Source organism: Vombatus ursinus, unplaced genomic scaffold (assembly GCF_900497805.2).
Source record: "Vombatus ursinus unplaced genomic scaffold, bare-nosed wombat genome assembly UNPS02014821.1, whole genome shotgun sequence".
Classification (NCBI taxonomy): domain Eukaryota; kingdom Metazoa; phylum Chordata; class Mammalia; order Diprotodontia; family Vombatidae; genus Vombatus; species Vombatus ursinus.
Genome location: NW_020954599.1, coordinates 50,200,067 through 50,227,422, shown reverse-complemented (window position 1 = coordinate 50,227,422; position 27,356 = coordinate 50,200,067). Strand labels below are relative to the sequence as shown.

General features: G+C 39.8%; 1 protein-coding gene across 4 annotated transcripts in view; it reads right to left on the bottom strand.

Annotated features, from left to right (window-relative positions):
* Window positions 1-748: 748 nt before the first annotated feature.
* MFAP3L (microfibril associated protein 3 like) overlaps window positions 749-27,356 on the bottom strand; it is a 55,142-nt gene continuing 28,534 nt past the window's right edge. For 2 of the 4 annotated variants that reach the window (XM_027837587.1, XM_027837586.1), the window contains exons 2-3: window positions 25,616-26,052; window positions 749-3,256 (exon numbers count right to left, since the gene is read on the bottom strand). In XM_027837587.1, coding sequence (XP_027693388.1) covers window positions 2,307-3,256; window positions 25,616-25,916 — 1,251 coding nt within the window. In that variant the 5' untranslated portion in view covers window positions 25,917-26,052 and the 3' untranslated portion in view covers window positions 749-2,306. The remainder of the gene's footprint in view (window positions 3,257-25,615; window positions 26,053-27,356) is intronic. The other 2 variants (XM_027837589.1, XM_027837588.1) reach the window with 1 other exon arrangement.

Sequence of the window (27,356 nt, the reverse complement as noted above, 5' to 3'; positions counted from 1 at the left end):
CTTTTATCAAGTCAAATAGTGGCCCAACATAACCTCATTTTCCCATTACACAAAACAAGATTTCTACCCACTTGTGATTGTTATCTCTATAAAGTAGATGAGGATTATCATCAAACTCACCAAAAAGGGAGCTAATAGCTCTCTGATGCACAGACAAAATTCTAGAAAGGTCATTCCAATTTCCCCTTTTCTTACAATTGTCACAGATGCAAAATCCGTAACTATTACTAGCTTGGAGTGTAGCTTTGTCCAGTTATAATTCATGGTACTGGAATTGTGGACAAATCCATAATGGACAAGCTTTTGTGTGTTTAAACAAATAACCTCTTTTCATGCATATGCTATAATGCTCACTCAGTGGGATGATGTCAGCACTCTCATACCAATAAGACTCTCAAGCCTTCTAGGTGATCCTAAACCAAAGACTATGGCCTTCACAAATCAAGGTTACTAAGTTACCTTGGCTAAAAATGGATCATAAAAGCGAGAAGGATCATCTGAAGCCATTTAGTCTGCCACTCATTTTCCAGATGAAGAAACTGAAGATGGAGGCTGAATGATTTCTAATTGTCACTTGATTAGTAAGTGTCAGAGCCAGGATTTGAACTCAGGTCATTAGCTACCAGAATCAATCACTTTCTACAGTGACATGCTGACATACCAAGTAACAAGAAGCATCTGGGAATCACATGTGTGGGTTTTTTTTTTTTTTTTTGGGGGGGGGGGGGGGGGGGGGAGGTGTTCTGTTTTTTCCCCAATGTGGCTACAGGGTTGTATAATGTGAAATACTTTATTCTGGAGATTAGACTACTGAAATCCACCCATTTTTAGTTTGCTAGTTCTACTCAACTCATTATTTGGTGAAATTTGGATGCTGTGAGCATTTTGAAGGTGGTAATCTGCTGCTCAGAAAGGGGAAGTCAACAGCTTTACTCATTCTTAAGCTGCTTAGTGGCAGAACCAGGATTAGAGCTGAGGTTTCTTGAATCTAGTTTTTTGTTTTGAACACTAAACTACTCTGCCCCTTATGTGCCTGTTTTCCTCTCACAGACTCTAACAACAGTTTTGGTAGGAGATCTGGTATGAGTGTTCTATTGAATAGAAGGCTCCTATCTCATCTCTTGGGCCAGGAGTTGGATAGCCATTCCCTTCAACACACCTGGTCCTATCCCTTCACAGAGTTTCATGTCACTTAGTCTGATCTTCTGTTTGAGTCACCTAATGGCAATTTCCAGAGAGCTTCTCTAAAATGACTCCTCAGATATTACACCTGATGTTTTTCTCTTTTGAAGCCATGTCTGTTTCTATCATCTTAGTTTATGGGGGATGACAGTTTACTTGTGAACAAAACTGGATTGAGGTGTGGGTTGTCAGGGAATGGATACATTTAACCCGTGAAAATTTCCCTCCACACGTTAGTGTGCTCACCAAAAGCCCTCAGAATCCAATTGGTAAACAGGTTTTTATTTGGCTCTTAAAGTGCTGCTTCTGGGGCATGAGCCTCACGTTCACAACAGCAATTTCATTGTACAAAATTCAACAGAGGAAAGTAGGGAAGGGATAGGGAAAGAAATAGAAATACGACTTCTTATCTGCGAAGTCTGGTCACTCTTTGCAGCACTACAAACGGCTACTAGATGTCAGCCCTGGAACAAGGGGCTGACACAAAAGTCTCTGAGGTAAATGTTTCAAGGGATAAAAATTATATATGTATATAGAGAGACAAAAATGGCAAAGACAAACAAATCAGAAAGAGCAATTAATATTAATATAATAACAATTACTCCATCATAACCAAACAGCATTGAAATGGGGGAGAAAGTGCCAAATAATCCATGGACATGCTTTTTAAGAGGGAAAAGAAATGCAGTGTACAAATTACTGGGGGAGGAGAAGGGACTTTCTGACAGCACAGGAGCTCTCAAACTCAGAATGACATACCATAAAGGTGCCTTCTGCCACCAGGTTTAAGCAGCCTGGAAGAGAATATGGCCTAAATCATCTATGCACACAACTTGATGGGCCATAGTCCATCCAATGCCACCTCTTACACACACTGATATCTCTGGTGCACTTTGCTAGTAGGGAGGAGGTAGGAGGGAGGAGTTAGTCACACAGAAACACACACACACACACACACACACACACACTGCATCAGTATCTTTCCCCTTTTAAAAGAGCATCACTCCTATGTATGTTATGATAAGTCTACTGGTAAGGCTTTAGCGGCAAGTACATACTATATCTGTGTTACAAGGAGCAGCCCCTGATTTTCTTGATATGCATAGCTTTTTCAGAGTTAAGTATTATACATGGCTTTCATAAATAATACAGGTATTCATTACATTTGTCATGGCTGGCTCAGTAGGCTTCAGATGAGCAGGTGCCAACTGCCCTATAGGGGGCACAGGTTCTGAAGGGGGTGCTGACTCTGAAGGCGCTACCTCCTCAGAAACCTCAGCTTCTGCAGATGGCTCAATGGGAAGTTCCGACCCCTCCAGTACTACAGCTGCCTCTAGCACCTCCTCATCCTTAATCTCTACCTGTACGCCCTCTTGGTCTTCCATGTGGTCCTTTTTGGACAATGAGTGAACAGACACCTTGATGGCAATCTGTTGAGGCTGCTCATGAAGGGATGAGGCATCTGAGTCGCCAGTAGGTGAGTCACTCCGCTTGAGAGCATTGGGGATTGTATAGACCTCATCCCCATCGGTGGCCTCCTGGCCCTCAGGGGTGTGCCTTACAAAGTTCTGGCCCTGCTCCTCCAGGCCCACTACTTCCATGATTTCTTCCATTATAGTCCTACAGTTCATAATGAGGGGAGGCAGAGGGACACTCCTGGCCAGCTCCTCAATATAGCGGGCAAACTCCATGGTTTTGAACTGGGTGACTTTGGCAAGCTCAAGAGTTTTGGCTGAGGTGATGATTGGGATACGCTTAGCAATCTCAAAAGCCTTTTGCAGTTTCTCTGCTCCTTCTGTCCTAAAGAATTCATTGATTGCTTTCTCTGTCTTCTTCAAGTGGCTGCTCATCATGCAGAGTCTGGTGATGTTCAAGACCATGACAATGGTAAAAGCCACTAGGCAGACAATCATGTAGTAGATGCCCATGTCCCCAGAGGTGAAGATGACTCTCAATGTTACTGTATTGTTCACAGTGCCATAGATGTTAGAAGCGACACATGTGTATTTACCTCGGTCTGAAAATGATACCTGGGTAATGTTCAGTAGTCCACTGTCTTGAATCCACCATTTTCCTATTGGGAAGGAAGAAAAAAAATTCATTCAAGGATGTACGATTATTATTTTTCAGCACTTGCTGTGCAAGGCTAGCTAACACATTCCTGCAAAGACATTTATTTTCAAGTCAAAGATAGAGCGTTTAGGCCAGAAATAAGCACATAGGAAAGTAATTTCTGTTCTTCATACATGTTTAACTGGAGGTGTCAAAGAATTGTTCTAACTGCTCCACTAAGAATTCTTCTCAAGTTCGAGGAAGTTTAAAATTTGTCAGAGGAAACCTTTGATTTCCTTTGTAATTTCATGAATTTTGTTTTATGTACTTAAAAACATTCCTCTGAAAAGGGGTCCACAAGTTTAACTAGACTTTCCCAATGATACAAAAAAGATTAAGAACCCCTGATCTAGAGGATCCAAGGAATATGTGTGGAGGGTCAATTTAAAATCTAGAATGATTCAGAGTTTTTTTTTAAAATTTGTATTTCCCATATGACTATTTTCATAGAACAGGGATTTTAAACCTTAGGTCCACAGACCCTTGCTTTGAGAGGGTCCAGAAAGTTCATTAAAATACAGTAACTTGTAATGTATTACTTAAGGTGGTTTTTTTTTCAAAGTTTTGTTTGTCAAGTATAAAATAACAATGTTTTAAAAGAAAGAAAAGCTTTTAGAAAACTTTTATTGATTTTGCTTTTGCATCAGTCATTTCTGGAAAACTGTTCCTCCTCTATTATTTGTCCTCCCCCTTCCCCCACTCAGAGCTGAACTGTCCTTTGTCAGAAAGGAAAGTTAAGCAAAACTATCCAAAACATTGATAAGTATCTGACGATGTATGTGGCTTTCTTTCCTAGTAGTCCCTTGCCTTTCTGCTGAGAGGAAGGTTGTAGGGGTGTAATGTTTAACAATAAGTCTCTGGGGAAAAAAGGTACAGCAAACACTTTTGAGTTTAATTTGCTATTATTAATATTGTCTCCATCACTTATTTAAATCTACACATTCAACAAAATAAGTCAGGCCTCAATTTTTAGTGCTTGCTGATTTCTCAGGAGTAAATGTTCCCACTGAAAAATTAACAATCATCTCTTGAGAACCTTTAAGAGTTAGCTCCAGCATAGCCCTGGGAAGGAAATATACTTCCTTATCTGTTCCCTAGAACCAGAGATGGTTTTTCAATTTCTTACAATCCAGATTTTTTATTTATCCTGTTGTAGGTTCTGCTTACATCACTGTATCAATTCATACAAATCTCTGTTATTTGAAACAACCTAAAATTCCTTGGTTGCTTTCATGTAAGTTGCTACCAATGCAGAAATTCAGAGGCTGGTATTAATTTTCTTTCCTTGAGTCTAGCTGTGCAAATACATTAAGAACTCAAGAAAGTCTTTACTAAATCTGAAAAGAATATTCTCCTTTTCCTCTCCCTACCCCATTGAATACTCTCTTTCTCTTCCTCCCTCCTTCCTTCTCTCCTTCACTCTCTCTCTCCCCAAATGGGCCAGTTTGGTCCCAGCCTAACCCTAAGACTATGATGTTGGTTGGTCCAGGCATATATTGGGGATCTTCTTGGATTTAGAATAGGTCATGGCTGGATTTGCACGTCTCTCTAGGGCAGAGGCTTGCTAAGTGATTCCATGGTCTGAATCTGAACTTGGGAGTTTGGTCTGATTCTGAGTCTTTACTTGGGAAGTAAAAGGGAAGAGAACAAGCATTTTTTTTAGTGTCTACTATGTGTCAGGCACTATGCTACATGCTTTTTTTTTTTTTTAAAGTAACAAATATTGTCTCATTGGATCCTCACAACAACTCTGTGAGGTAGGTGGTATTATTATGTTCATTTTACAGTTAAGGAAACTGAAGCAGATAGAAGTTAAGTGACTTGTCAAGGGTCATACAGCTAGTAAGTGTCTCAGGCTGGTTTTGAATTCAGATCTTCCTGACTATCCACTGTGCTCTCTATCTACTGTGCTACCTCTGTAGCAGTAGGGGTTCTAACCTAAGCTTCAAGGATTCTAATTTTCAAGGGGTCCATGAACTTGAATGGGAAAAAAATTACATCTTTATTTTCACTAACCTTTGGTTTCCTTTGTAATCTTATGTATTTTATGCTTTTAAGAATATTGTTCTGAGAAAATATCCATGGGTTTCAGCGGACTGCCAATGAGGGAATCCAGGTAAGACTCAGAAAGACCTTGGTATCTGAAGCATCTCTCAAGCCTATATGATTTTTTTTGCTCCCTCTTCCCTTCCCCCCAGAAAGAGAGTACTGGATTAGGTTCTCTGGGCACAGATTGCACACCACTCGTGCCTTTGCTAGCACCCAGGAGAGACTGGTCTGCTCGTAAAATTTGTTTTCTCTCTTCTTGAGGAACTGTCTGTGTGGATGAAGACAGAGGGCAATGAGAGCATTATGAGGATGGTGCAGGAAAGGCTGCAAGAGGGAGGCGGTGCCAAGGGCACAAAGTAACCGTTCTATCAAAAGTTACAGTTTCAGTAGTGACAACTGTATTCAAGCCACTGTTGCAGAATCAGTAATCCTGAAATGTATACTAATTACAACATAACCAATGTTTCCTGGAACAAATGCCCTTTTGAAAGACATTTTTGCACAGTTGGAGCTATCTGCCAGCAGGAAGAGATCACACTTAATTCTTCCTAGAAGGAAGGAGTCTGATGACCTTTATCAGCTAGTTTAATCAGGGATAACTACTTGGTAGGTTCCCACAATTCCCCTTATGCATAATGAAAAGAGGGCACAAATTGCAAATCAAATAGGTAATGTCTAATTAAATGACATCTGCAGACATTATGGGAAAAACAGTGAGCTATTGAGAATATGTATGAAAAGAACATTAAAGTGAGGTCAGACACTGAGCAATTGTAATGACCAGTCTCAGTCCTGGAGAAGAAAGGAAGAAGAAGCACCTCTCTTCTTTTAGAAGGTCAGGTACAAAAAACCAAATGTACATCACAGAAAGATTACCATATCAATAAATTTTGCTTCACTGTTTTTCTTTTCAGTCATTTTCTTGTAACCTCATTTGGGGTTTTCTTGGCAAAAACACTGGAGTGGTTTGCCATTTCCTTCTCCAGCTCATTTTACAGATGAGAAAACTGAGAAAGACAGGGCTAAGTGACTTGCCCAGGGTCACAGAGGTAGTAAGAGTCTGAAGCCAGATTTGAACTCAGGAAGATGAGTTTTCCTAACTCCAGGCCTGGCATTTTATCCACTGCACCACATAGCTGTCCTTTGTTGCTATGAGAAAAGCCAGATTTTTCTGGGGGATCTGGTTAGGTGTTTGGCCAGCCCAGGTAATATCCAGATTATGACCATGATATAAGTACAAATTTTACCAATAAAGCTTTTTAAAATGGATATTATTGTTTTTATACTATAATATACTATAATACTATATTATGCCAATATACTATAAAACATATTTCTACTCCCAAATTATACTATAGTATAATAATATATTATTATTGTGATATTAATATTACTATATACTACAAATTATATTTCTATTACTATGACCATACTATTATTATACTATAGTATAATTTAGCATATTATACTACAGTATAATTACTATATTATACTGTCACATTATTATCATTAGAATTACTATAGTATAACCACTATAAATACCATAATATAATTACTAGAGTATAGTAATATGCCACTATTCCTATACTATCCTATAGTGATATATTACTATTACTTTGCTGCAGTAACATTACCATTTAGGAAGGAAGGAAGGAAATTAGTATTTATTAAGCACCTACTATGTTCCAGATACTGTGCTTAGGACTTTACAAATACTATCTCATTTGATTCTCACAACAACCCTGAAAGGTAGATGCTATTTTAATCTCTATTTCACAGAGGAGGAAACTGAGGCAGGCGGAGGTTAAGTGACTTGTCCAGGGATTTGAATTCAGGTCTTGCTGACTCCAGGCCTCATGCTCTATCTATTGTGCCATCTAGCTGCCCCTATGGTATGGAGGTTGAATATAACCTAGGGTTATATAATAAGTGTGAGAGGAGGAATTTGAACCCAGACCTTTCTTATACCATGCCCAACACTTAGGGCCATAAGGGCCATTTTGGGTCCTTCTGTCAATCACAGACCAATGCCTCCTAGAAGATATGATGGGGCAAGCCTCCCACATGCTATGGTATGGAGTCTTGGGTGCCATGTGCATTGGGTGAGCCTACTTCTCTAAGTGCCTGATGATGGGAAGCTTGGCTTGCTACCTCAGAGCATGTATAAAAGGGGCAGAAACAATGGCAGGGCCATGTATACATGGCTTCAGGTTAAGTCTCCAGGCTGACCAAAGACCCTTTGTTACCATGGCACCCAATCAGACCTATCAACCTATCAAGTGGTACCCTGGGCTCTGGACTCCTTTCTTTACCCTTCCCTTCATCAAAACTTCTCTAACTTGTATCTCTGACACAAGACAGGACCAAGTTTATGGTTAGTCAGGATCCTAGAAGACAGTCACATTAACTTGTTAAAGATTAATAAATACACATACACATACTTAATATGTTAATATCTTTAATATGTTACCCTTCTCACAGGTATTACAGATTGAATATTAACAGAAGCAGTGCTTTTGGACAAACTAGATGATTTTAGCAGGCCTCTTTTTCTTTGATTTAGTTGTTCACTGAATCAAGTAAATTCCAAATGGAACATTGCTCAGATGGTCCCTTGAGAAAGATTTACTCCTGCCCTCTCTGGGATGCTCAACCAGACCAAAACTTCTTGGAGGGCTTCTGGTCCTCCTCTGCATGGCCACATGGCCTGGGCTAACAGATGGCTATGCTGAGCCTTCTCCTAGTGATCCAGCAGCTGCAGCCAACTTCTTCATGGGCAGAAAGGTTGAATAAGTCACATTTCTATATGTTGATATATGCCTGAAGGGTTTAAATTAAAAAACAACAACTGTGTCATGTATTCTGCTTTTTAAAGATTAACAGAAAGATGCAGGAGTAAGAAACCATTCATCTTAGAAGTTTTGAGAAGGTAATTATCTCTTTCAGCTAGGCAAGTTGCATTTTCAGGGACAGAGTGGAAAGGGCACATAACACCAAAAGCATGACAGTTGATGTGATGTGGTGGAAATAGCAAGGTACTTCAGAGTTAGGAAGACATGGGTTGGCTCTGATACTTATGACATCACTGATGTCTACAGCCAAGTTACCATCTCTTTGAGTGTCAATTTCCTCAAGTGTAAAATGAGAAGAATACTTACAACTAATATAGTTGTTGTTGCTGAGAAAAGTGTTTTTGTAAAGCACTTTTAAATTTCTCTTTTTAAATGTCCATATAAAAGTAAGTTACCATCTGTATGGGAGAATCAAGGAATGTTTTATTTTTAAAAAAATTCAAGCTTGGAAAAGACCTTTGCAATCTCCCTACCTCTTTCCCTATTCTTCATATTTGTATTATTGAGAGTTTGACCTTTTGAGTTTGGGATACTTTGCTTTCCTGCCTCAACTCATAGAGGTCTGGCACCAAGAAGGAACTTCCCCATCCTTTCCATATAGAAAAAGCAGAGAGTCCCTCATAGCTGCAGCTGCATGAGAGTATTATATATTTATAAATTCAGGGACTCTCTACCACTATATTTTAAAAAAGCTATTGTCAATGAAAACATTATTAAACTAGTCTCAAATAGAGTCTTAGGGCAGCTCTAACAAGATATTTGCTATACCATATGAAACAAAGGTGATCAAGGACATATAAGTCCAGTAAGATTATAGCACAAGAAGGGAGAAGTGAAAAGAATTAGTTGTTTCTGGCCAGCTTTTTATTATACCATATGAAACAAAGGTGATAATGAATAATATTGAGACCAGTTTAAGATTATAGCACAGGAAGGTATAGGTGAGAATTGGTTGCTCCTGGCCCAGAGTTTTTCTGTTCTAACTTAAAGGTTTTTATTTTTAAAATGTCAGAAGTAGCTTAATGCTACATAGCATAGTATTTAAGTGACAGACGTGGATTAAAACAGACCTGGGTCCAATTCCATGTAAGGCATTTATTAGTTGTTTGGCCCCGGGCAAGTCACCAAGGGACAGTTTTCTCATCCATAAAAGGCGGAAGGTAACTATAGTATCTACTTGCCAGGGTTTATGAGACTCAGTGAGATAATGTTTGTGAAGCTTTAAAATGTTATCGAAATGTAAGCTCCACTGTTATTAGCATTACTACTACTACTTGTTGTTGTTATGTTACAGCATGCATACTCTGCCTGAGCTATATTATCAGGACAGTGTGGTATAGTGGAGAGATAGCTGGTCTTGGAGCTAGGAAGACCTGATTTTAAATCTCACCTCTGATCCCTGGCCAAGTCATTTAGTGCTCTAGGCAATTCTCTAAGACTTAGTTGTAGAGAAGTTGTTGGTTTACATTGGTAGAAGGAGTTCCCTTAGCTGAAAGTTACATCTACCAATGAAATCAAAGGTCTAGTTCCTATCCCTATTACATAATCTTGGGGAAATTCCTCTTGTCATTTCCCAAGGGGCTGCTTTTCTGGACTCTATCATCTCCAGAAACTCATCATTCTGGAAGATAAAATCAACTCTGCAACTCATTGCTCTTTATACCCCCTCCCTCTAGGGCCCCTTCCTCAATCTGGTTGGAGAAGGTGGAGGGGAAGACATCTGGGAGCTCATCCCTGATCCTCTGCCATTAAAGGAGAGCACCCAGGGGATTCTCTATATAATTTTTCACCTGGCTACTTTCCTGAACTTTATCACCTCCAGAAATTCATCATTCTTCGAGATGAAATCAACTCTGATACTCTTCACTTCCTCAGATCATTCCCCTCTCAACCTTGGCTTTACAACTTCATCATTTCATACCCCAAAGGGGGTGAACTTTTCTCCTTTCCCATTTCTTCCCTTTCCCCAGCCTTTTAGCTTCTTTTTGTGTGTTGTCTCTCCCATTGTAAACTCCTTGAGGCCAGGGGCTGTCTGATGTCTTTCTTTATATTCCCAGGAATTGGCCCAGTGCTGGAACATAGTAGGTACTTAATAAATGTTTATTGACTTTGTTATTGATATCACATCACAGATGATGGGTTGGGTTTTAGGGAGTTGTTTTTTATTGTTATTCCTATTATTATACTACATTGGCAAAGCTATTCCCATTGCATAAACTAAAGATTGACTAATGCACACAGGAGGAGAACAACACACCCAAGACATGTTGAAGCACAATTTGATGCCAACATGGATTCTGTCAGCTGGGCCATCTAGCAATTAGAAAGAGAGATAATCATCACTGTACCGACGGATGCTTAGAGGCAGAGCTGAAACCACAAGAAAGTCTATAGAACAGCAGAGTCACTCTAACTATAAACATAACAAATATAGACCATGAAGATCATAAAAACATTTCATGCCTCTGCAAGCTCTCCTTGAAAGATTTAAACAAAAGGACAAGGGGATCTCTGGTTGTGTCATGCAAAAGGAACAAAGGTTATATGTCAACAAACCCTGGAACTGAAGGAAAGATTCAAGGAGAATCACTGTGAAACATACGTGTTGTTGTTGTTCTTGTTCAGTCATTTCAGTCATGTTTGACTCTTTGTGACCCCCTTTGAGGTTTACTTGGCAAAGATACTAGAGTGTTTGCCATTTCCTTCTCCAGCTCATTTACAGATGAAGAAACTGAGGCAAACAGGGTTAAGTGACTTGTCTAGGGTCACACAGCTAATAAGTGTTTGAGGCTGTATTTGAACTCAGGTCTTCCTGATTCCAGGTTCAGTGATCTATCTATTCACAGCGCCACCGAGCTGCTCTCCCCCTTCTCCTCCTTTATCAGTACTCAAAGAATCTACAAAGTTTAGCCATCGAAAGAATAAGAATACATCATCAGGAGGCAATACTCTGGAAGTTCCCTCTATTAATGTAATTAAAGGTCTAGTTCCTATCCCCATTATAAGATCCTGTGGGAATTCTTATCATTTCCCACCCTGGTTGCTTTCCTGGATTCAGAAAACTAGTCATTCTGGACGAATGCATAATGCACTCAATAGCCTGGGAGAGTCCCTTCCAGATACAGGTCTGTAATCCAGTGATCCTAAATACTGTAATAAACTCTTTCTCAACACTGTCTAGTAAAACTACAAGCCTTCTGAATTCTTCCCCCATAGCCTTAGCCTGGGATTTTGGGTGAAACTGGTAAGTATTCTACACCAATGTTTCTCAACCTGTGCTGCAAGGAATCCCAAATCACCTTGTTTGTTTGTATGTTTTTAAGTGAATCTTAAATTATTTCTTAATAGGCATTAATATAATACTTTTGGATGATTTTAATACAAGGTTCTGCAGAAGTTTGTTATAATTGAAGGGTTCTACCACTGTAGAAAAATTTGAGAATCACTGTTTTATACAAACGCTCCTCTGTAGAGGTTCTACTTTGGTGCCTCGTGGTGGTGTGGTGGTAATCCTGTGCTCCCAAGGGCCACCCCAGTGGAGTACAAGTCCTGGCAGGTTCTATCAAATTGGAAAGGATTCAAGAATGGGCACAGGGAGAGACTGTGTCCTCTGTCATGAGGATTCAGAAGGGAACTTAGGGATCATATAATCAAACTCCCACATTTTATAGAGGGGAAAACTGAGGTCCAGAGAAGGTACATTGCCTGAAGCCATAAAAATAGTGAGTGGCAAAGCTGAAATTCAATCCCATGTCATTTGATTCCAGATTATTTCCTCTGGATTCTTCCTCGAGTAGTCATCCTTGCCACCTTTCCTGAAGTCTTCAAGCAAGTGCTGAATACCACTTGTCGGTGAGATGTATGGATATCTTTTTTCAGGTATGGATAGGACAAGATGATTGCTAAGGCTCCTTCCAATTCTGAAGTTCTGCAATTCTGTAAAGTCCAATGTTCTTTTTACCTCACACTTGAGTGCTGCCCAAAGACCAAGCCTAGATGTCAGAGAGCCCCACTAGCAGAGGGCTGATCATTACGGGCTGAAGTTTTTTTTTTTTCTTATTGTAACAAACCATGAAAGAGAAAGACAGGGGTAAAAGTCAAGCATAATTTGAAGTACTGGAAGGTTCCTTAGATGACTGGACCTATTTAAGGACTTAAATATAAGGACACAAACACTACTGAGCTCTAAAGAATGCCTCTCAAATTAATGAGGGGTCAACTAGGAATTTCCTTAAGATGCAGCCTCTCCTTGGTGCTTCCTTCAGCCTCTCAAACAGGTTGAAACTGAGAGGCAGCAAGTCCACAATATTAGAGGGCAGAACGAAGTCCACAACTTGATTCATGGTTCCTAAGTTTGGATTTAGGGTTCTGAGCCATACATGTACATACTTCCAAGAGGACAGCTTGGTCTACCCAAGTAAGAGGTGGCTTCATTGAAGTGACATCACAGTGATTCTTCAGAATTTGAATTCCACAAGCCTTCCATAAGCATGTGTAACAAAATTATATCTATTCCTGCTTACAGAATGTTTATATGCACATAAGCATGTATACATATAGACAAGTATATTTACATACTAATCACACACATAACATTAGAAGTAGCTCCAGTTTATCCTGTATATATCTTGTTTGTACATTGTTTAACATGTTTCCTCCATTACATTGTGAGCTCTGTGAGGGCAGGGATAATCTTTTGCCTTTCTTTGTATCCTCAGTGTTTAGCACAGTGCCTGACACATAATAGGAGCTTAATAAATCCTAACTGACTAGTACTGTGCTTTCAGAATACACACACACATATATATATACAGGTGTTCACACACATATTTATGTAATGGTCTTCATTCAGGAAATGCTGAACTACTGACCTATATATTGAGCCTTTGGGATACTTCTTATTTGCACACACAAAAATATACAAAGGCAGAGCAGAATAATAGAATGCCAGGCTTATAGTCAAGGAGATCCAGGTTCAAACTTTTCTTTTGACACTTGCTATGTGGCTATGGGCAAGTTATTCAAGCTTTATGTATTTCAGGCAACTGATATAATCTAAATTTAAGAAAGAATTTATCTAAAGTTCTAGATAAAACTAGAACTTTAGCAAAATCCCTAGAAGTTATCTAAATTTCAGACTGGTTGAAATGTGTGAGTGAGTTTCCACCATGGGAGTCTCTGACAGTGAGGAAATCAAAGAGCCTTCTGGTATTTGCATATAATATATTTAGAGGCTTCTTGTTTGTTACTGAGCAAAGCATACATTCCTTGGAGAAAAAAAAAGATTTAAAAACAAATCCATAATTGTATGACTGTACCTGCTAAGGAGCCTTCATGGTTGATGACAGGTTCTATAGGAATCTATATGTATATGTAAGTGTGTATGTGTGTGTTTGTGTTTGTGTTTGTGTGTGTGTGTGTGTGTGTGTGTGTGTGTGTAAAACTAGCTTACTTAGATTCAGTCCAAGGACCTGGTTGTAAAACTCTTTTGCTTAGTACGATAAGTGTGACCTTAGGCAAGTCACTTAAGCTTTCCTGTACCTCAGCTCCCTCATCTGAAAATTGAGAAAATTAGACTAAATGATCTGCAAGGCCTTTACAACTTTAAATATATAATCTCTATTGCTTACTTTTAGATAAGTAAATACAATATTATTGGCAAAGTGAGGGCACATTAAGAACTAGGAGAAATCAAAGAAGCCTTCCTGTAGGAAGTAGCAGTTTTGAAATAGAGTTTGGAAGAAAGCCAAGGAACTTTTCATGAACAAAGGACCTGTTGACTTCCAATGAAACGCACTTGACTCTAGCAAGTTGCTTCAACCTTTCTGGGCCTCAGTTTCTTCAACTATTAAAAAAAAACCCAACAACAACAACTGCATTTAATCTAACCTCCAGCTCCAAATCTGTGATTTCATGACCTCATGCTATTGGCTCACATATAACTTGCAGGCCACTAAAGTCCCTAGATCTCTTTGAGATTAGTTACAAACTACCCAGGGGACACACCCCCATCCTGTACTTGTGAAAATTTTAAACTACTTAACTTAAATACTCAAATATGGGACATTTGTCTCTATCTAATTCCATCTTCTCAGACTCACGGAATCATAGATTTAAAGCTGGGTGGGACTGAGATATTCAGCCCAGTGCTCTGGCCTGCCAAGATCATTTTGGATCATGATTCCATCATTCAGATGTTATCAGTCCTGCTTTGTGCCATCTGGAAATGTGATAAGCATGTGAAGTATGCTTTTATCCAAGTCATTTATAAAAATGTTAAACAGTTCTTTGGAGCACTCAGCTATCTGACTATGCTTTGGGTCTGGTCATCCAGCTGGTCTTGAATCCACCATTTTCTAGCCTACATATCTCTATCTTGGCCACAACAATAGTATTGAGAGATTCTGCTGTTTTGATAAAAATTTATATAAACTTTACTGGCAGCATTCCCCTAATCTATCAGTTCATTAATGTCACCAAAAGGGGAAATGGGGTTATTCTAGCATGACCAAACTAACTTAAACTTCTTGATGCAATTAAAGTTTGCCCTGGCACATTTTTGTTGTTCAGTCATTTTTAGTTGTGTCCAACTGTTCGTGACCCCATTTGGGGTTTTTATGGCAGAGATACTGGAGTGTTTTGCCATTTCCTTCTCTAGCTCATTTTACAGACGAGGAAATTGAGGCAAACAGAGTTAAGTGACTTGCCCAGGGTCACAGTTAGTAAGTGTCTGAGGCCAGATTTGAACTCAGGTTCCTGATTCCAGGGCTAGCACTCTATCCGCTGCGCCACCTAACTGCCTGGCACATAGTAGGTGATTAATAAGTGCATGGCGACTTGACTTTGGACTCTCTGTGTTGACTCTCTGTGATCATTGCTTCTTTTTGTAGATGTTCACAAACCATCTTTTTTGATAAGTCCTAGCATTTTTCCCAGAATAAAACCCAAATCCACTGTACTATAGTTTAAGGACTCTATTCAAAAACTACTCCCCTTTAAAAGAAAAAATCAGAACATTAATCCTTTATTCCTACAGTACCTCTCCTTTTGCATAATCTTTTGAAGTTCTTTAAAATTCTTCAAAGATGACTGTGACCAGGGTTTAGCAGTCATATTCACCAACTGGTAGATTTTAGAACCGGAAGGGACTTTGGAGGTCATCAAGTTGAACACCTTCATTTTACAAATGAGGAAACTGAGTCCCAGAGAAGCTGATTGCCCAAGATCACATAGGTTGTAAATGGCCCTGAGAACTTTCAGAGGGTCCATGAGGTCAAAACTATTTTCATAATAAAACCAAGACATCTTAATTTTTAATACAGTATCAATGGATATGATGCAGAAAAACCAAAAGCTCAATTTTTAAGAGTGCAAAGGTGTCAAGATCAAAAAGTTTGAGAAACATTGGACTGAAGCATGGAAAGGACGGATCAGCAAGAGGAGAAGAAGGAGCTATGCTAATGAAATCACAGAAATACTGCGATAACATCTCTGTCATCTCCTACAGAGGGTTTAGGAAATTGCCCAGATGTGCTGCAATCTACATCAGAGAAGGGAATACTCACATCACTGAGATCACAGACTCATCAAAGTAGCATATGTAGCAGTTATTTTACTCTCTTTAAGTAGCTGTAATTTTATTTGTCCATTAGCATGTTCACTATGAAAACCAATTCTTAATTATTCATAATCAGTGATGGCAGTGAGGTGGGTAGTGAAGCTGTATAAGTAACTCCACGACTGCCCTTTAAAATAGTCCTTTTCATCATTTGGCTCAGTAAATCTTTAATCTAGGGGTTTTTATTTTCAAGTCTGTGAACTTTCAAAAAAATATTTTGGTAATGATAACTGTATTTCAATGTAATTGATTTCTTTTGTAAACCTAATTATTTCATGCATTTAAAAACATTCTGAAAGGGGTCTATGATACAAAACAAAAGGTTAAGAATTTCTATTTTAATCAGAGGGGCTAATGAGATCAAATGAGATAGTATCTGTAAAGAGCTTAGCACAGTGCCTGGCACACAGTAGGCATGATATAGCAATGCTTATTTCCTTCCCTACTGAGTGCCTTTAACAACTCACATTTACATTGAACTTTTTAGTTACAAAGCACTTCTCATCCATATTCTCATTGCCTTTGCACTGGTTGTCCCCCATGCTCTCCTCGATCCCCTCCACCTCATGAGACAATTTCTTTCTTCCTTTCAGTCACAGCTCAATTGACATGAAACCTTCTCTGATTTCTGCTCCCTCATCTCCCAACCCCACTGCTGGTGTCCTCCCACTCTATGTACCTGTTATTCAATTACATTGTAATTATGCGTAGTTATTTTCTTTATATTTATTCTGTGAATATTTTATTTATTCTTTATATTTTATTCACACACACACACACGTCTCCCCATATAGAATGTGAGCTTAAGATGGTTTCTTTTTTTTTTTTTTTTGGTCAATGTGTTCCTGTCACCCAGCACAATGCATGTAGCGGGCACTTAATAAGTGCTTGTCAAATTGACTTGATCTCTTTTACTCCTCAAACAACCATCTGAGATAGATTGTGCAAGTATTTATTATCCTCATTTTACAGAGAGCAAACTGAGGCTCAAAAAGTTACAAAGTTATGAAAATAGTATAGCCAGGACTCAAACCCTGGGCTCTTGACTCCAACTTGGGCAGTGTTATGTGTGATGCCAAAATTTAGAGGGCACATACATACCTCATCCATTCCAACTGCCACCTACAAGGCAGGCAAACCAGCTTAGCTGAAGCAGCAAGGTAACCAGAGGGAGACAAAAGGTGACATGTGTCACATCACCACTACTACCCTCTCTCACACCCTGACGGAGATAGCCCAGACTGCTGAACTCCAAAGCCTTGGAAATAGCAGTGCTTCCTCCCCTCCCACCTAACTCTAGCACTAACCCTCCTGCCACTGACCCTGCTTGCATCTTGTCTCTATAGCTTTCATTGAAGGAAGCAATTTATGGACAAGGGGTCCACCTTCTTTATTACCACAAACCAACAACTCTGACCAACTGTCACCAATAAGCAGGGTTCGCCTGAGAGCCCCAGAAATGTTAGCATACCCTAGACCACTGTGGGTCCTGTCTTCAAGCCCAGTCCTCAGGGAAGATGGATCTGTGGAGATGTGACATGTGACCTGGTCCACTGTTTCTACAAGAACTAAATAGCCATGGCTACTGGACACCCAGGAAAGAACATTCTACCAACAAAGTCCTTGGCACTGTCAAAAGGTTCAACATCAGAAAGTGATATGCTTTTCATCAGCAGAAATGGTGTTAAAGAAGATGGATTAGCATCTGTTTTGCAGTTGTACCCTAAAGACTATGAGACCTTTCCATCAGACTTACAGGTGAAACCTCTGTGTTCTCTCTCCCCCAGTAGAATGTGAGCTTCTGGAGAGCAAGAACTGTTCTATTTGTATTTCCAACACTTAACACAGTACTGTGTACATAGTAAGCCCCTAATATCTCCTTCCTTCCTTCCTCCCTCCCTTCCTTTTTTCCTTCTTTTTTCATTTTTTCTTTTTTCCTTTTTCTTTCTTTTTTCCTTCCCTCCTTCCTTTCTTTATTTTCTTCCTTCCTTCCTCTCTTTGTCTCTTCAATGTGTAAGACATGATAGTAACTAATTCCTACTTCCCAACCAACTCCACATCTTTAACTACATCTGTTATTACTTTCATATTATGAATCACACAGTTGACCTGAAGGTACAATTCATGCTGCTAGCCCTGGATGCTTTATTACTGTTTGCCCCAGTTACCAGATTCACTAGCTAGGTCTCTGTTCCAAAAACAAATGTTCTTTCCTCTCTATAATGCTGCTTTAATTATATTTCCTTGACTTGCCCCTTTGCTCGTCATCTGAAGGGAGTGCCAGTATTAAGCAGTGTGGGTGAAAGTCAGGCAAGAATCACCTTTTTTTTCTTCTATTATATTATGGAAATGCTTGTTTTATTTCATAAATTAAAAATAAAATAAGTAAAATTTAAATAATGAAACAAGAAAGTCAGGCAAGAGGATGGAGGTGGAGAAGCAGGCATATAATGGACAAACAGTCCCTGAAATAGCTGGGAGTTGCTCTTATGATAATAAGTATTACATGCCTACTCTGTGCTATGCTCCATGAAACACCCTAAAGCCCTGATGCTGCTCTTTTATTTTACCCTCTGTCAAAAAAAGCACTGAAAAATATCATTAAAGTTTGGGGCTTTTGGCAATATATTTTGTAGCTAACTATGGGCTCTCTGTTGAGAGAACTTAAAAGAAGAAAAGAAAAAGAACACTCACAGAAGTGCTTATCAGATAATCAATAAATCAAACAAACATTTATAAAGCACTAGTATCCTATATCCACTTGGGATATCAAAGAATGAAACTGTGCCTGCCCTCAAGCTGTTTTCAGCTTGAAACAGCTATGTGGGGCTATTCAATACTATATCATAGCTCCCCACAGTATCATATTCCCCAAAGACCCAGGATTTCATGACTTCACAGACGGTTTCATGATTTGGTAAGGCCAAAAACACTGCTTACCCAGTGGTCAACTTGCTGGGTGAAGAACCCTCTCTCAACTTGGCTAGCCTGGCTCTCGGGTGACAGGCAGTCTTTCACTGAGACCATATCTGAAGGCTTTTCCAGCTTGTTCCAACCCGCCAGACTCCGCTGACATAGCAATTGTCAACCCAGGGGTCACTCCCTTACCACCAGGAAGTATCAGGAAGCTTTTAGTCTGTGTGTTTGTGTATCTATCATATGTCCCAAATAAAACCACAACATCAGCTGAATACTTAAATTACTCAATAATTTTATAACAATATCAAATTATACCAATAACTTAAGTGTGGGTTAACAAAAGACTCAGAGGTATGAGATATAGGAATAGCAGCTTCCAGACTAGATCAGAGACAAGGTGCCTCTCCCAGATATTGGCCCTCTGGATCCCTTGCTTCCTCCATCTTAGGTTCAGCTCTTTTCCGGAAATGCTGCCAAATATTAACTTTCTGCCTGCCATTCTGCCTTAAAATTGAAACCTGCATCCACTCATCATTTAACCCCTGGGGACCTCAGTTTGTTCACTTAGAAAATGAGAGGATTGTAATCACACAACCATAGTAAGCACCTTGTGATCATGAAGTACTTTTCACACATGCTTAATGGAGCCTTAGAGCAACAATGCGAAACAGATGCTATGGTTTGAGATTCCAGTCTGATTCCTCTACTCTGTTCTTCCTTTTGTCTTTTGTTCAAAGCAATTATAAATTCATAGCATAGTCCCAAATTTAGTTGAATTTCTATGTACAATGACAATATTCTTTAAATACATATATATATGCATGCAGGGCGTCTTGTGTTGTCCCTGGGGGAGGGGAGGCTTAATGTGTGTGTGTGTGTATTTTTCTATGTATGTACATATTTAGACATATATATGCATATATACACATACACATACACATACTGCCTTTGTACTGGCCCTGGAAAATATCTATTTATATCTATCTCCATATGTATGTGTCTATATATGTATGCATACACATATATTTTACCTATTCATATTATTTACATAATCATATGCAATTACAGTGGCTAACTAAGGCATCAGCTACATGATCATACCCTGAGACAAGAGATTGAGAGCTTGAAAGGGCTTCATAGAGGTCATCTAATCTAATCTCTTCCATTTTTACTTATGAGGAAGTAGAAGCCCAGAGAGTTCAAATGACTTACCCAAAGTCACACAGAGCTCATAGACAGCAGACTCAGAATTTTAATCCAGGCCCTTTGACTTCAAATCCAGAGACACTGCCTTTCCTACTTTGCCACCTCAGGAGTTCCTGGCATGCCCCTAGGGCTTGTAATAGCTGTTTGACTCAGTGGTATGAGGAGTGGGTACACAAGTCATACCAACAGTGAGTTCTGACAGAATAACTTTGTGCCCAAAGCAGGTCAATGTAGACCTAGTGTTTCATGAGGGCAAAGTGAGGCTACTCTTGTTGGGTCTATCTTTGTTGTGATAAGCAAGTTAGACAATGACCACATATAGGTGGGTGTGCTTTCACCCATGAACAGTCAGACAGACAGCTTGTGAACAAGACCACCATTGATTAACTACCTGATTGGTTTATACATTAAAACTAGCCAGGGGAAGGTTACTGGACCTAAATGTCATAGTTACAAAAATGCATTCCTCTTATGCAGGGGGAACCTTGATTCTGCTGCTCTTCCCACACATTGGATCATGGAATTTCAGAGCAGGGAGGGCTCTTGGAGGGCTAGTTTACACTGTACAGAGGAGGAAACCAAGGTGGTCTTTCTCCTCTAGGTCTCCTGCTCTTTTACCACTTCATGAAATGATAGAGCGAAATAATCTGGGACAAATTTATAATTTTGTAGGAGGATCCTTGGTCTGAGGAAAGGTCTGGTGGCTGATACATCTTTCCTTCCCTAGACAGAGGTGTTGGACCCCCTGTCCCCACAATCCCCAATACCCAGGGATGACCTTGGCTGTAGGATCCATGTGGGTGGTGAATCCAGGCCCGAATTCTATTCCTTTTATCCCAGTGAGGGCGGTGGCCCCAGCAGTGACCCAGCCCCGAAGTAGACTTGGAGAAGAACTGGGGCTGGAGTGTGTGAGGGGCTGTATGTGCTTGCGAAGAGCTCCCAGTCACTATGGTAACTGGACATGTGTGATGTCACTTCCTGCTATCTCTTAGAGAGGGGGAAGGCTGTGAAGATTAGGCAAGGGGATGAATTTGTTGGGAGCTGGGAAAGCTTTAACCCCAACCTTCCCTAAGGACACTATGGTTCTGCCTTTGTTACTGACTGACATTAAGGAAGCCTTGGTATCTCTAAGCCTCTATTTCTATAACATGAAGGGGATGAACCAGATGATGTCTAAGGTACTTTCTGGCTCTAACACTGTCCTGAGACACCACATAAGGGTCTAAAGAACCACTGTTCTGAACCTCAAAGACTCAAGAGGGCCTAATCGTGGCAGGTGGAGGTCAGTGCAAGAATCCAGGTGACCCAGAGTAAGTCCAACCAGGCTTACCAGACCACCGAAAAGTACAAAAGGAGCTGAGCCTGGCCCTGGCACAAAGCCCCACTGCAAGATTCTCTTTATATATGTCATTAAGTCTCTGACACCTTATCCTACAGAGGAGGTGACCTTGGGTATTTAAAGGTGAGGTCAGACAAGCATGAACTCTGGAAAGGTTCTAATAAGCTGGAAAGGCTGGTAGCAGGCCCAGCAGTAGACTGTGTCTGACCATAGAGGATGGATCAAACTAACTGAGAGATACTTATCACCAGGTTGGCTATGATGGATTTTTTGGCCACAGAAAAGACTTTCTACTAAGCTTCATAAGAATTACAATCTATATCAGTAAAGGGTGTGCCCACATTTAAGGTAAAATCTTTAAACAGGGAATTCATTTTAACAAGTATTATTAAGTATCTACTATGTGCCTGGCACTATGCTAAGTACTGTTGTTGTTGAGTCATTTTTTAGTCATAGCCGACTGTTTGTGACCCCTTTTGGGGTTTTCTTGGCATTTTCTTCTCCAGCTCATTTTACAGATGAGGAAACTGAGGCAAATAGGGTTAAATGACTTGCCCAGGGTCACACAGCTAATAAGTATCTGAGGCCAGATTTAAACTCAGGTGTTCTTGACTCCAGGCCCAGTGCTATATTGTACCACCTAGAAGCTCATGCAGCTAGGTACTGGAGGATATTATCAAAGTGAGAAAGTAACCGTCTTTACATTCTCCTGGAAGAAAATGATTCTAGTTAGGTGGGGAGCACTTAGGGAAGAGGGAATCCAGGAGTAGTATCTTAACTAAAGGATCTTAACAAAAGGAAGTATGAATTTCATAATGAATCCAAAACTACCAACTTTGGTCAATTCAACTAGAGCAATATAATTTATAAGAACTGTTCTTATTCTATACAGTACTCTGAAGTCTTACAACAGACTACTTTTTCACAACAACCCTAACAGGCAGGTAGCACAAATATAATATTACTACCATTGTATAATGAGGAAATTGAACATCAGAGAAGGTATGTGATTTACTCAAGGTCACACAGCTCAGTGCCAGCGATGGGACTCATACCCAGGTTTCCTTATTCCATGTCCTGTGTTCTTTCCACTAGCACGAAAGTAATGGTCCATTTATCTGTGACTAAGATTTTGGAAACTTCAACCATCTAGAACCCTGATAGGACCCCAGGACTCAGGAATCCTAGTCATAGGATTAAGACTTAGAACTGGAAAGGACCTTAGTGGTCACTGATTTCAATGCCTTCATTTTGCAGATGAGGAAGCTGAGGCCAAGAGGTCTATAGGGAGTAAGTGATAAGAGTCAGGATTTGAAAACAGGCCTTGTGATTCCAAAACCAATAATCTTTCCAGCATACTATGCTGTCTCCCACACAAGCTTATAAGCTGGTTGTAGGTAGTAGGGAAGAGAAATTTATTAGGTGTGATAAGCAATAATAACTACAAGAGAGGAGGCAGAAAAATTATCAACTAGAGAAGCAAAGTAAGGGGAGGCTATTTACTGCTGTCAAACAATCCTACATATCATGCAGATCCCTGAACTAGAGCAATATAACTTCAGCACTACTGAATTCACCTCAGAAAAAAAAAAACAAAAAAAAATTCATCATACTAGGAATGGGAAGAGAACCTTGAAGACCAAAAATCTCATTTTACAAATGATGACTGACTTGCTCAAGGTCTTACAAATAGGAAGTAGCAGCACCAAGGTCAGAACCCCAGTTGCTGTATAAAGCTCGTTTGTATATCATTGTTTACATGTTGTCTCCCCCATTAGGCTGTGAGCTCCTTAAGAGCAGGGACTGATTTGTGGTTTCTTTGTATCCCCAACACTTAGCACGGTGCCTGGCACACAATAGGTGTCTAATAAATGCTAGTTGACTGAAATTTTCTTGTTCATTTTCAAAAGCCCTTATTCCATCAGAGTGCAAGGGTGAAATTGTCATCTATCTAAAGTAGAGAAAATAGAGTTAAAGGGATATAATAATGTTCACGTCAATGTTTGTAGCCTTACTGTGATATGATGACAACGATGATGATGTTAAGTAGCATCTACTATGTTCCAGGCACTGTGCTAAGCACTTTACAAATATTATCTCATCTTATCCTAGCAACCCTGGGCAGTAGGTGCTTTTATTATTCTCATTTTACAGTTGAGGAAATTGAGGCAAAGATTAAGTGACTTGCTCAAAGTCATGCAGCTAGTAAGTATCAGAAGCTAAATTTGAACTCAAGAGTCTCCAGGAGTCAGAACTCCAGGACTAATGCTCTGTGCACTATGGTGCCACCGAGGAACCTCTGGACATTAATATAGTCTTCAGCTATTGGAAGGAGAGCTGATAATTGGTAGACTTGAGAAAAGTTCACTCTCTACCCACCTTTATATTTATCCTAAGGAGGGCACATGAATAAAAAAGAGGTAGAGACCAGTATAATAACAATGTATAGTCCTGTGAAGCTATTTCATGTGTTATCAACTCCTTGGACCCTCACAAAAGCCTTGTGAGGTGATAGTACAAGTATTATTATCCTCATTTTACAGACGAGGAAAAAAAGGCTCAAAGTGGTTAACAGGCTTGCCCTAGGTCAGGCAGCTAATAAGTGATAAAGCCCAGGTCTTCAGTCTAGTAGTCCAGTGTCCTTTCCACTACAATGGTCTATTTCCTTTATATTGTCTCTCTCTGGAATAATCTTGCCTTTGTCACTAACAGACCTGAAGTTAGTCTTTGAAGTTACTTAACCACTCTGGGCCTCAGTTTACTCATCTGTAAAATAAGGGGGTTAATTCGGGAGTGTGGAACCTGTGGCCTTCAGGTTCTATAGGTCCTCAAGTGCAGCCCTTTGACTGAATCCAAACTTCACAGAACAAATCCTGATTTGTTCTGGCTAGGTGGTCTCTAAGATCCCTTCAAGCTATGAGTCTGTGACTCTAGTGAATAAGTCAATCAGTCACTCAGACATTAATCATTTATTAAATGCCTACTATGTGCCAGGCAGTGTGTTAAACAGTGGGAATATAAAAAGAGGCAAAAGACAGTCCTTGCGTTTAAGGAGCTCACAATCTAATGGAGGAGACAACATACAAACAAATGTGTACAAACAGGGTATATACAGGATAAATATGTGATAATTAAAAGAGAGAATAGGCTTTTATTTTTTTCCTAAGATCTAGGTCTCTACATTTTTGTAAATCAGTCACCATGAACATTGATGAACTTTATGGGGGCCTCTTAAATTGACATTTAGCATACTATACTAGGGATAGGTGGCACAGCTGATACAATGATGACCTGAGTTCAAATCCTATCTCAGAGGCTAGCTATGTGACCTTGGACATACCACTTAATCATCTTCGTGTCTCAGTTAACTCATATGTAAAATGGGGAAAATAATAACACTTAACCTCACAGGTTGTAAGGATAAATTGAGGCAACAGACACAAAGCACTTTGTAAAACTGAAAGGGCCATCTAAATGCTAGCTTTTATTATTGGTCACTTACCTCTCATACCCCAAGCAAGATTCATCCACACAAAAGCAGAAGAACCCAGCCTGATGAGCTAAGTTCTCCCCAGGGCCTTATAGTCATACTCTTGAAGCAACCTGGGTGCTAAGGGACTTGCATTAACTCTTCCACAAAATGCTCTAAATAAAGCTAGCTCATTAAGAAACTCTTATTCTGCTGTCTTTCTGGCTGTTGCATCTTCCCTTCATCTACAAGAAGCTGTCTGGAAACTTAAGACAGTTCTCAAGTAGCATAGAATGGAAAGACTCCTATGTGATAGCTAAGGATAGCATCTAGGGATGTGCTGCGATGAAAAACAGTAGCAGCTCAAATTGATATGGTGCTCTAAGGTTTGCACAGAGTTTCTCTGTTTGCAGAGGGCTCCTTTGATCCCAGTGGTAGGTGTTATTATTATCCTCATTTTACAGATAAGGAAACTGGGGATGAAAAAGAGATTCCTTGGAGGAGTTGATGTGTAATCTTCACTCTGTCATTTTAAATGACAGATGAAAGGTGAACTGATTGCTGCTTTCAAACACAGGCTAATCATAGTTTTATGGAGCTGAGAGCAACCTTCAGGATCATTTGACATAACTGCCTTATTTAGAGAGGTCCCCAGGCCAGTTAGTGGCAAAGGTAAGATTAGAACCTTGAACCTCTGCCCCTTTCACAAGTATGTATGGTCAGTGCTATTTCTCCCTCTGTCCACTTGTGGTCTAGCTCATGAGAAAACATAAAACAAGAAGACAGTGTAAATACAACTTTCACACAATGTTTTGGCTCCCAAGGCCTCATTTGGGCTGCATGAAATTTAACACAACATTCGGTCCTACCTCCTCCTGTGCCCTCCAGGTCTTCATCTTCCTTCAGTAAGTGGCCATTGGAATTATACCACTTGAAATGGGGGTCAGGGATGCCGTGAACATTACAGTCGATCAAGGCACTTTTCCCTTCCTTGACGATCACATGGTCCACTCGGGCAATAATGACAGGCATGGATCCCAAGACCATGTCTGTGCCATTTAAAGTGCTGTTAGTTATATTCTTAGCTGCAGCAAAAGTCGCTAAGAGGCTTAGTAAGACGGGCATAGGAAGCAAGAAGCATGCTCTCATGCTGCTCTTGAGTCGATTCATTTTTCTTTCTTTGCTCTGTAAGGCCACAGAGAGGTGGTTGGTGGATGGAAACTTCTATTTGGCTGGACTCTGTCCAGGGCAGGCCACAGGAAACACTTACCCTTGATCCATGGAGCTGCTCCTTGATTAAACAAGCCTATAAAACATTATGGAACAAAAAAAAGTACTTTATTATCATAGATTTTATATACTTATATATTATATTATATTATATTATATTATATTATATTATATTATTTATCACTAAAAGAAAACTCTTCACACTTCTGACCATATAGAGCTTACCAATAAATCCAAATTCCATGGATTGTAAATTAAACTTCAAACAAGAGGTCTGATGACACACAAAGTCCTTTCACTTTATTTATTTTTAAAGATACAGGGCTTTGGTTTTTGTTTTAAAAATAGCATCCTGGTTTTTCAGACAACATTCTTTAAAACTTTGCCAAAGGTCTTCCTGCAAGACACTAGGCTTTCAGAGGTTAGGCCAAAATACAGCAAGTTGCAGTGGGTTCTAGTACACAATTAACAAGCATCTATTAAGCACCTACTGTGTGCTAGGCAGAGGCAGTGCGGCATAATGAACAGAGAGTTAGCCGCAGTGTCAGGAAGATCTGGATTCAAAGTCCTGCATCCAACACATACCAGCAGAATGACATTGGACAAGTCATTAGCTCTCAGTGTCCCCAGGTACTTCTCAAAGAATATAAGCTGAAGAGCAGGTGTTGATTGATACTGGTAAAGGGAATTTCCTTGTAGATCTCTACAATGATGAAATCATGTACTCACCAAAAACCAAATGTTCTAGGCAATGAGGATACATAGACAAAAAATTGAAACAGTACTTGCCCTCAAGGAGCTTACAAAGAGATGTGTGTGTGTGTGTGTGCGCGCGCATGCATATGTAACTCTGGGTTCAAGCCTGGAGAATTTGCAAAAGACTTTCTTCACTGATTGAGAGTTCTTTCCTTCCTGCTTAAAAAAAGGCCACATATGGCTTCAGATCTTCAGATGGAAATCAGTAAGAAAAAGAAAAGACTTTGGGATACAGCAGATTTAGGGGAAATCTGGTGCCTCAACACATTCTTAATTTCCAGTTTGTCTCCCTAGAGACTTCAGGGAATTTTCCCTCAGGTAAGATCAGACTCTCCCACTTGAGGTGAGATATTTCATTCCTGAGGGAGAGTTTATTCACTATGTGTGTTGTCTGGTATATTCTATATATCAGATTTAGAAAAAAATTATTTTACTTGCTATTTACTATTTGTGATGTTCTTTTGTGTAACCAGCATTGTGTTTTCAGTAAGCTTGGCACTTTTACCTCTTTAAGGACTAGTGACCATGAAAATGGCTTGATCTCAAGAAAAAAAAAATTCTCCTCAACTAGTGGTAAGTGTGTGTGTGTGTGTGTGTGTGTGTGTGTGTGTGTGTGTGTGTGTG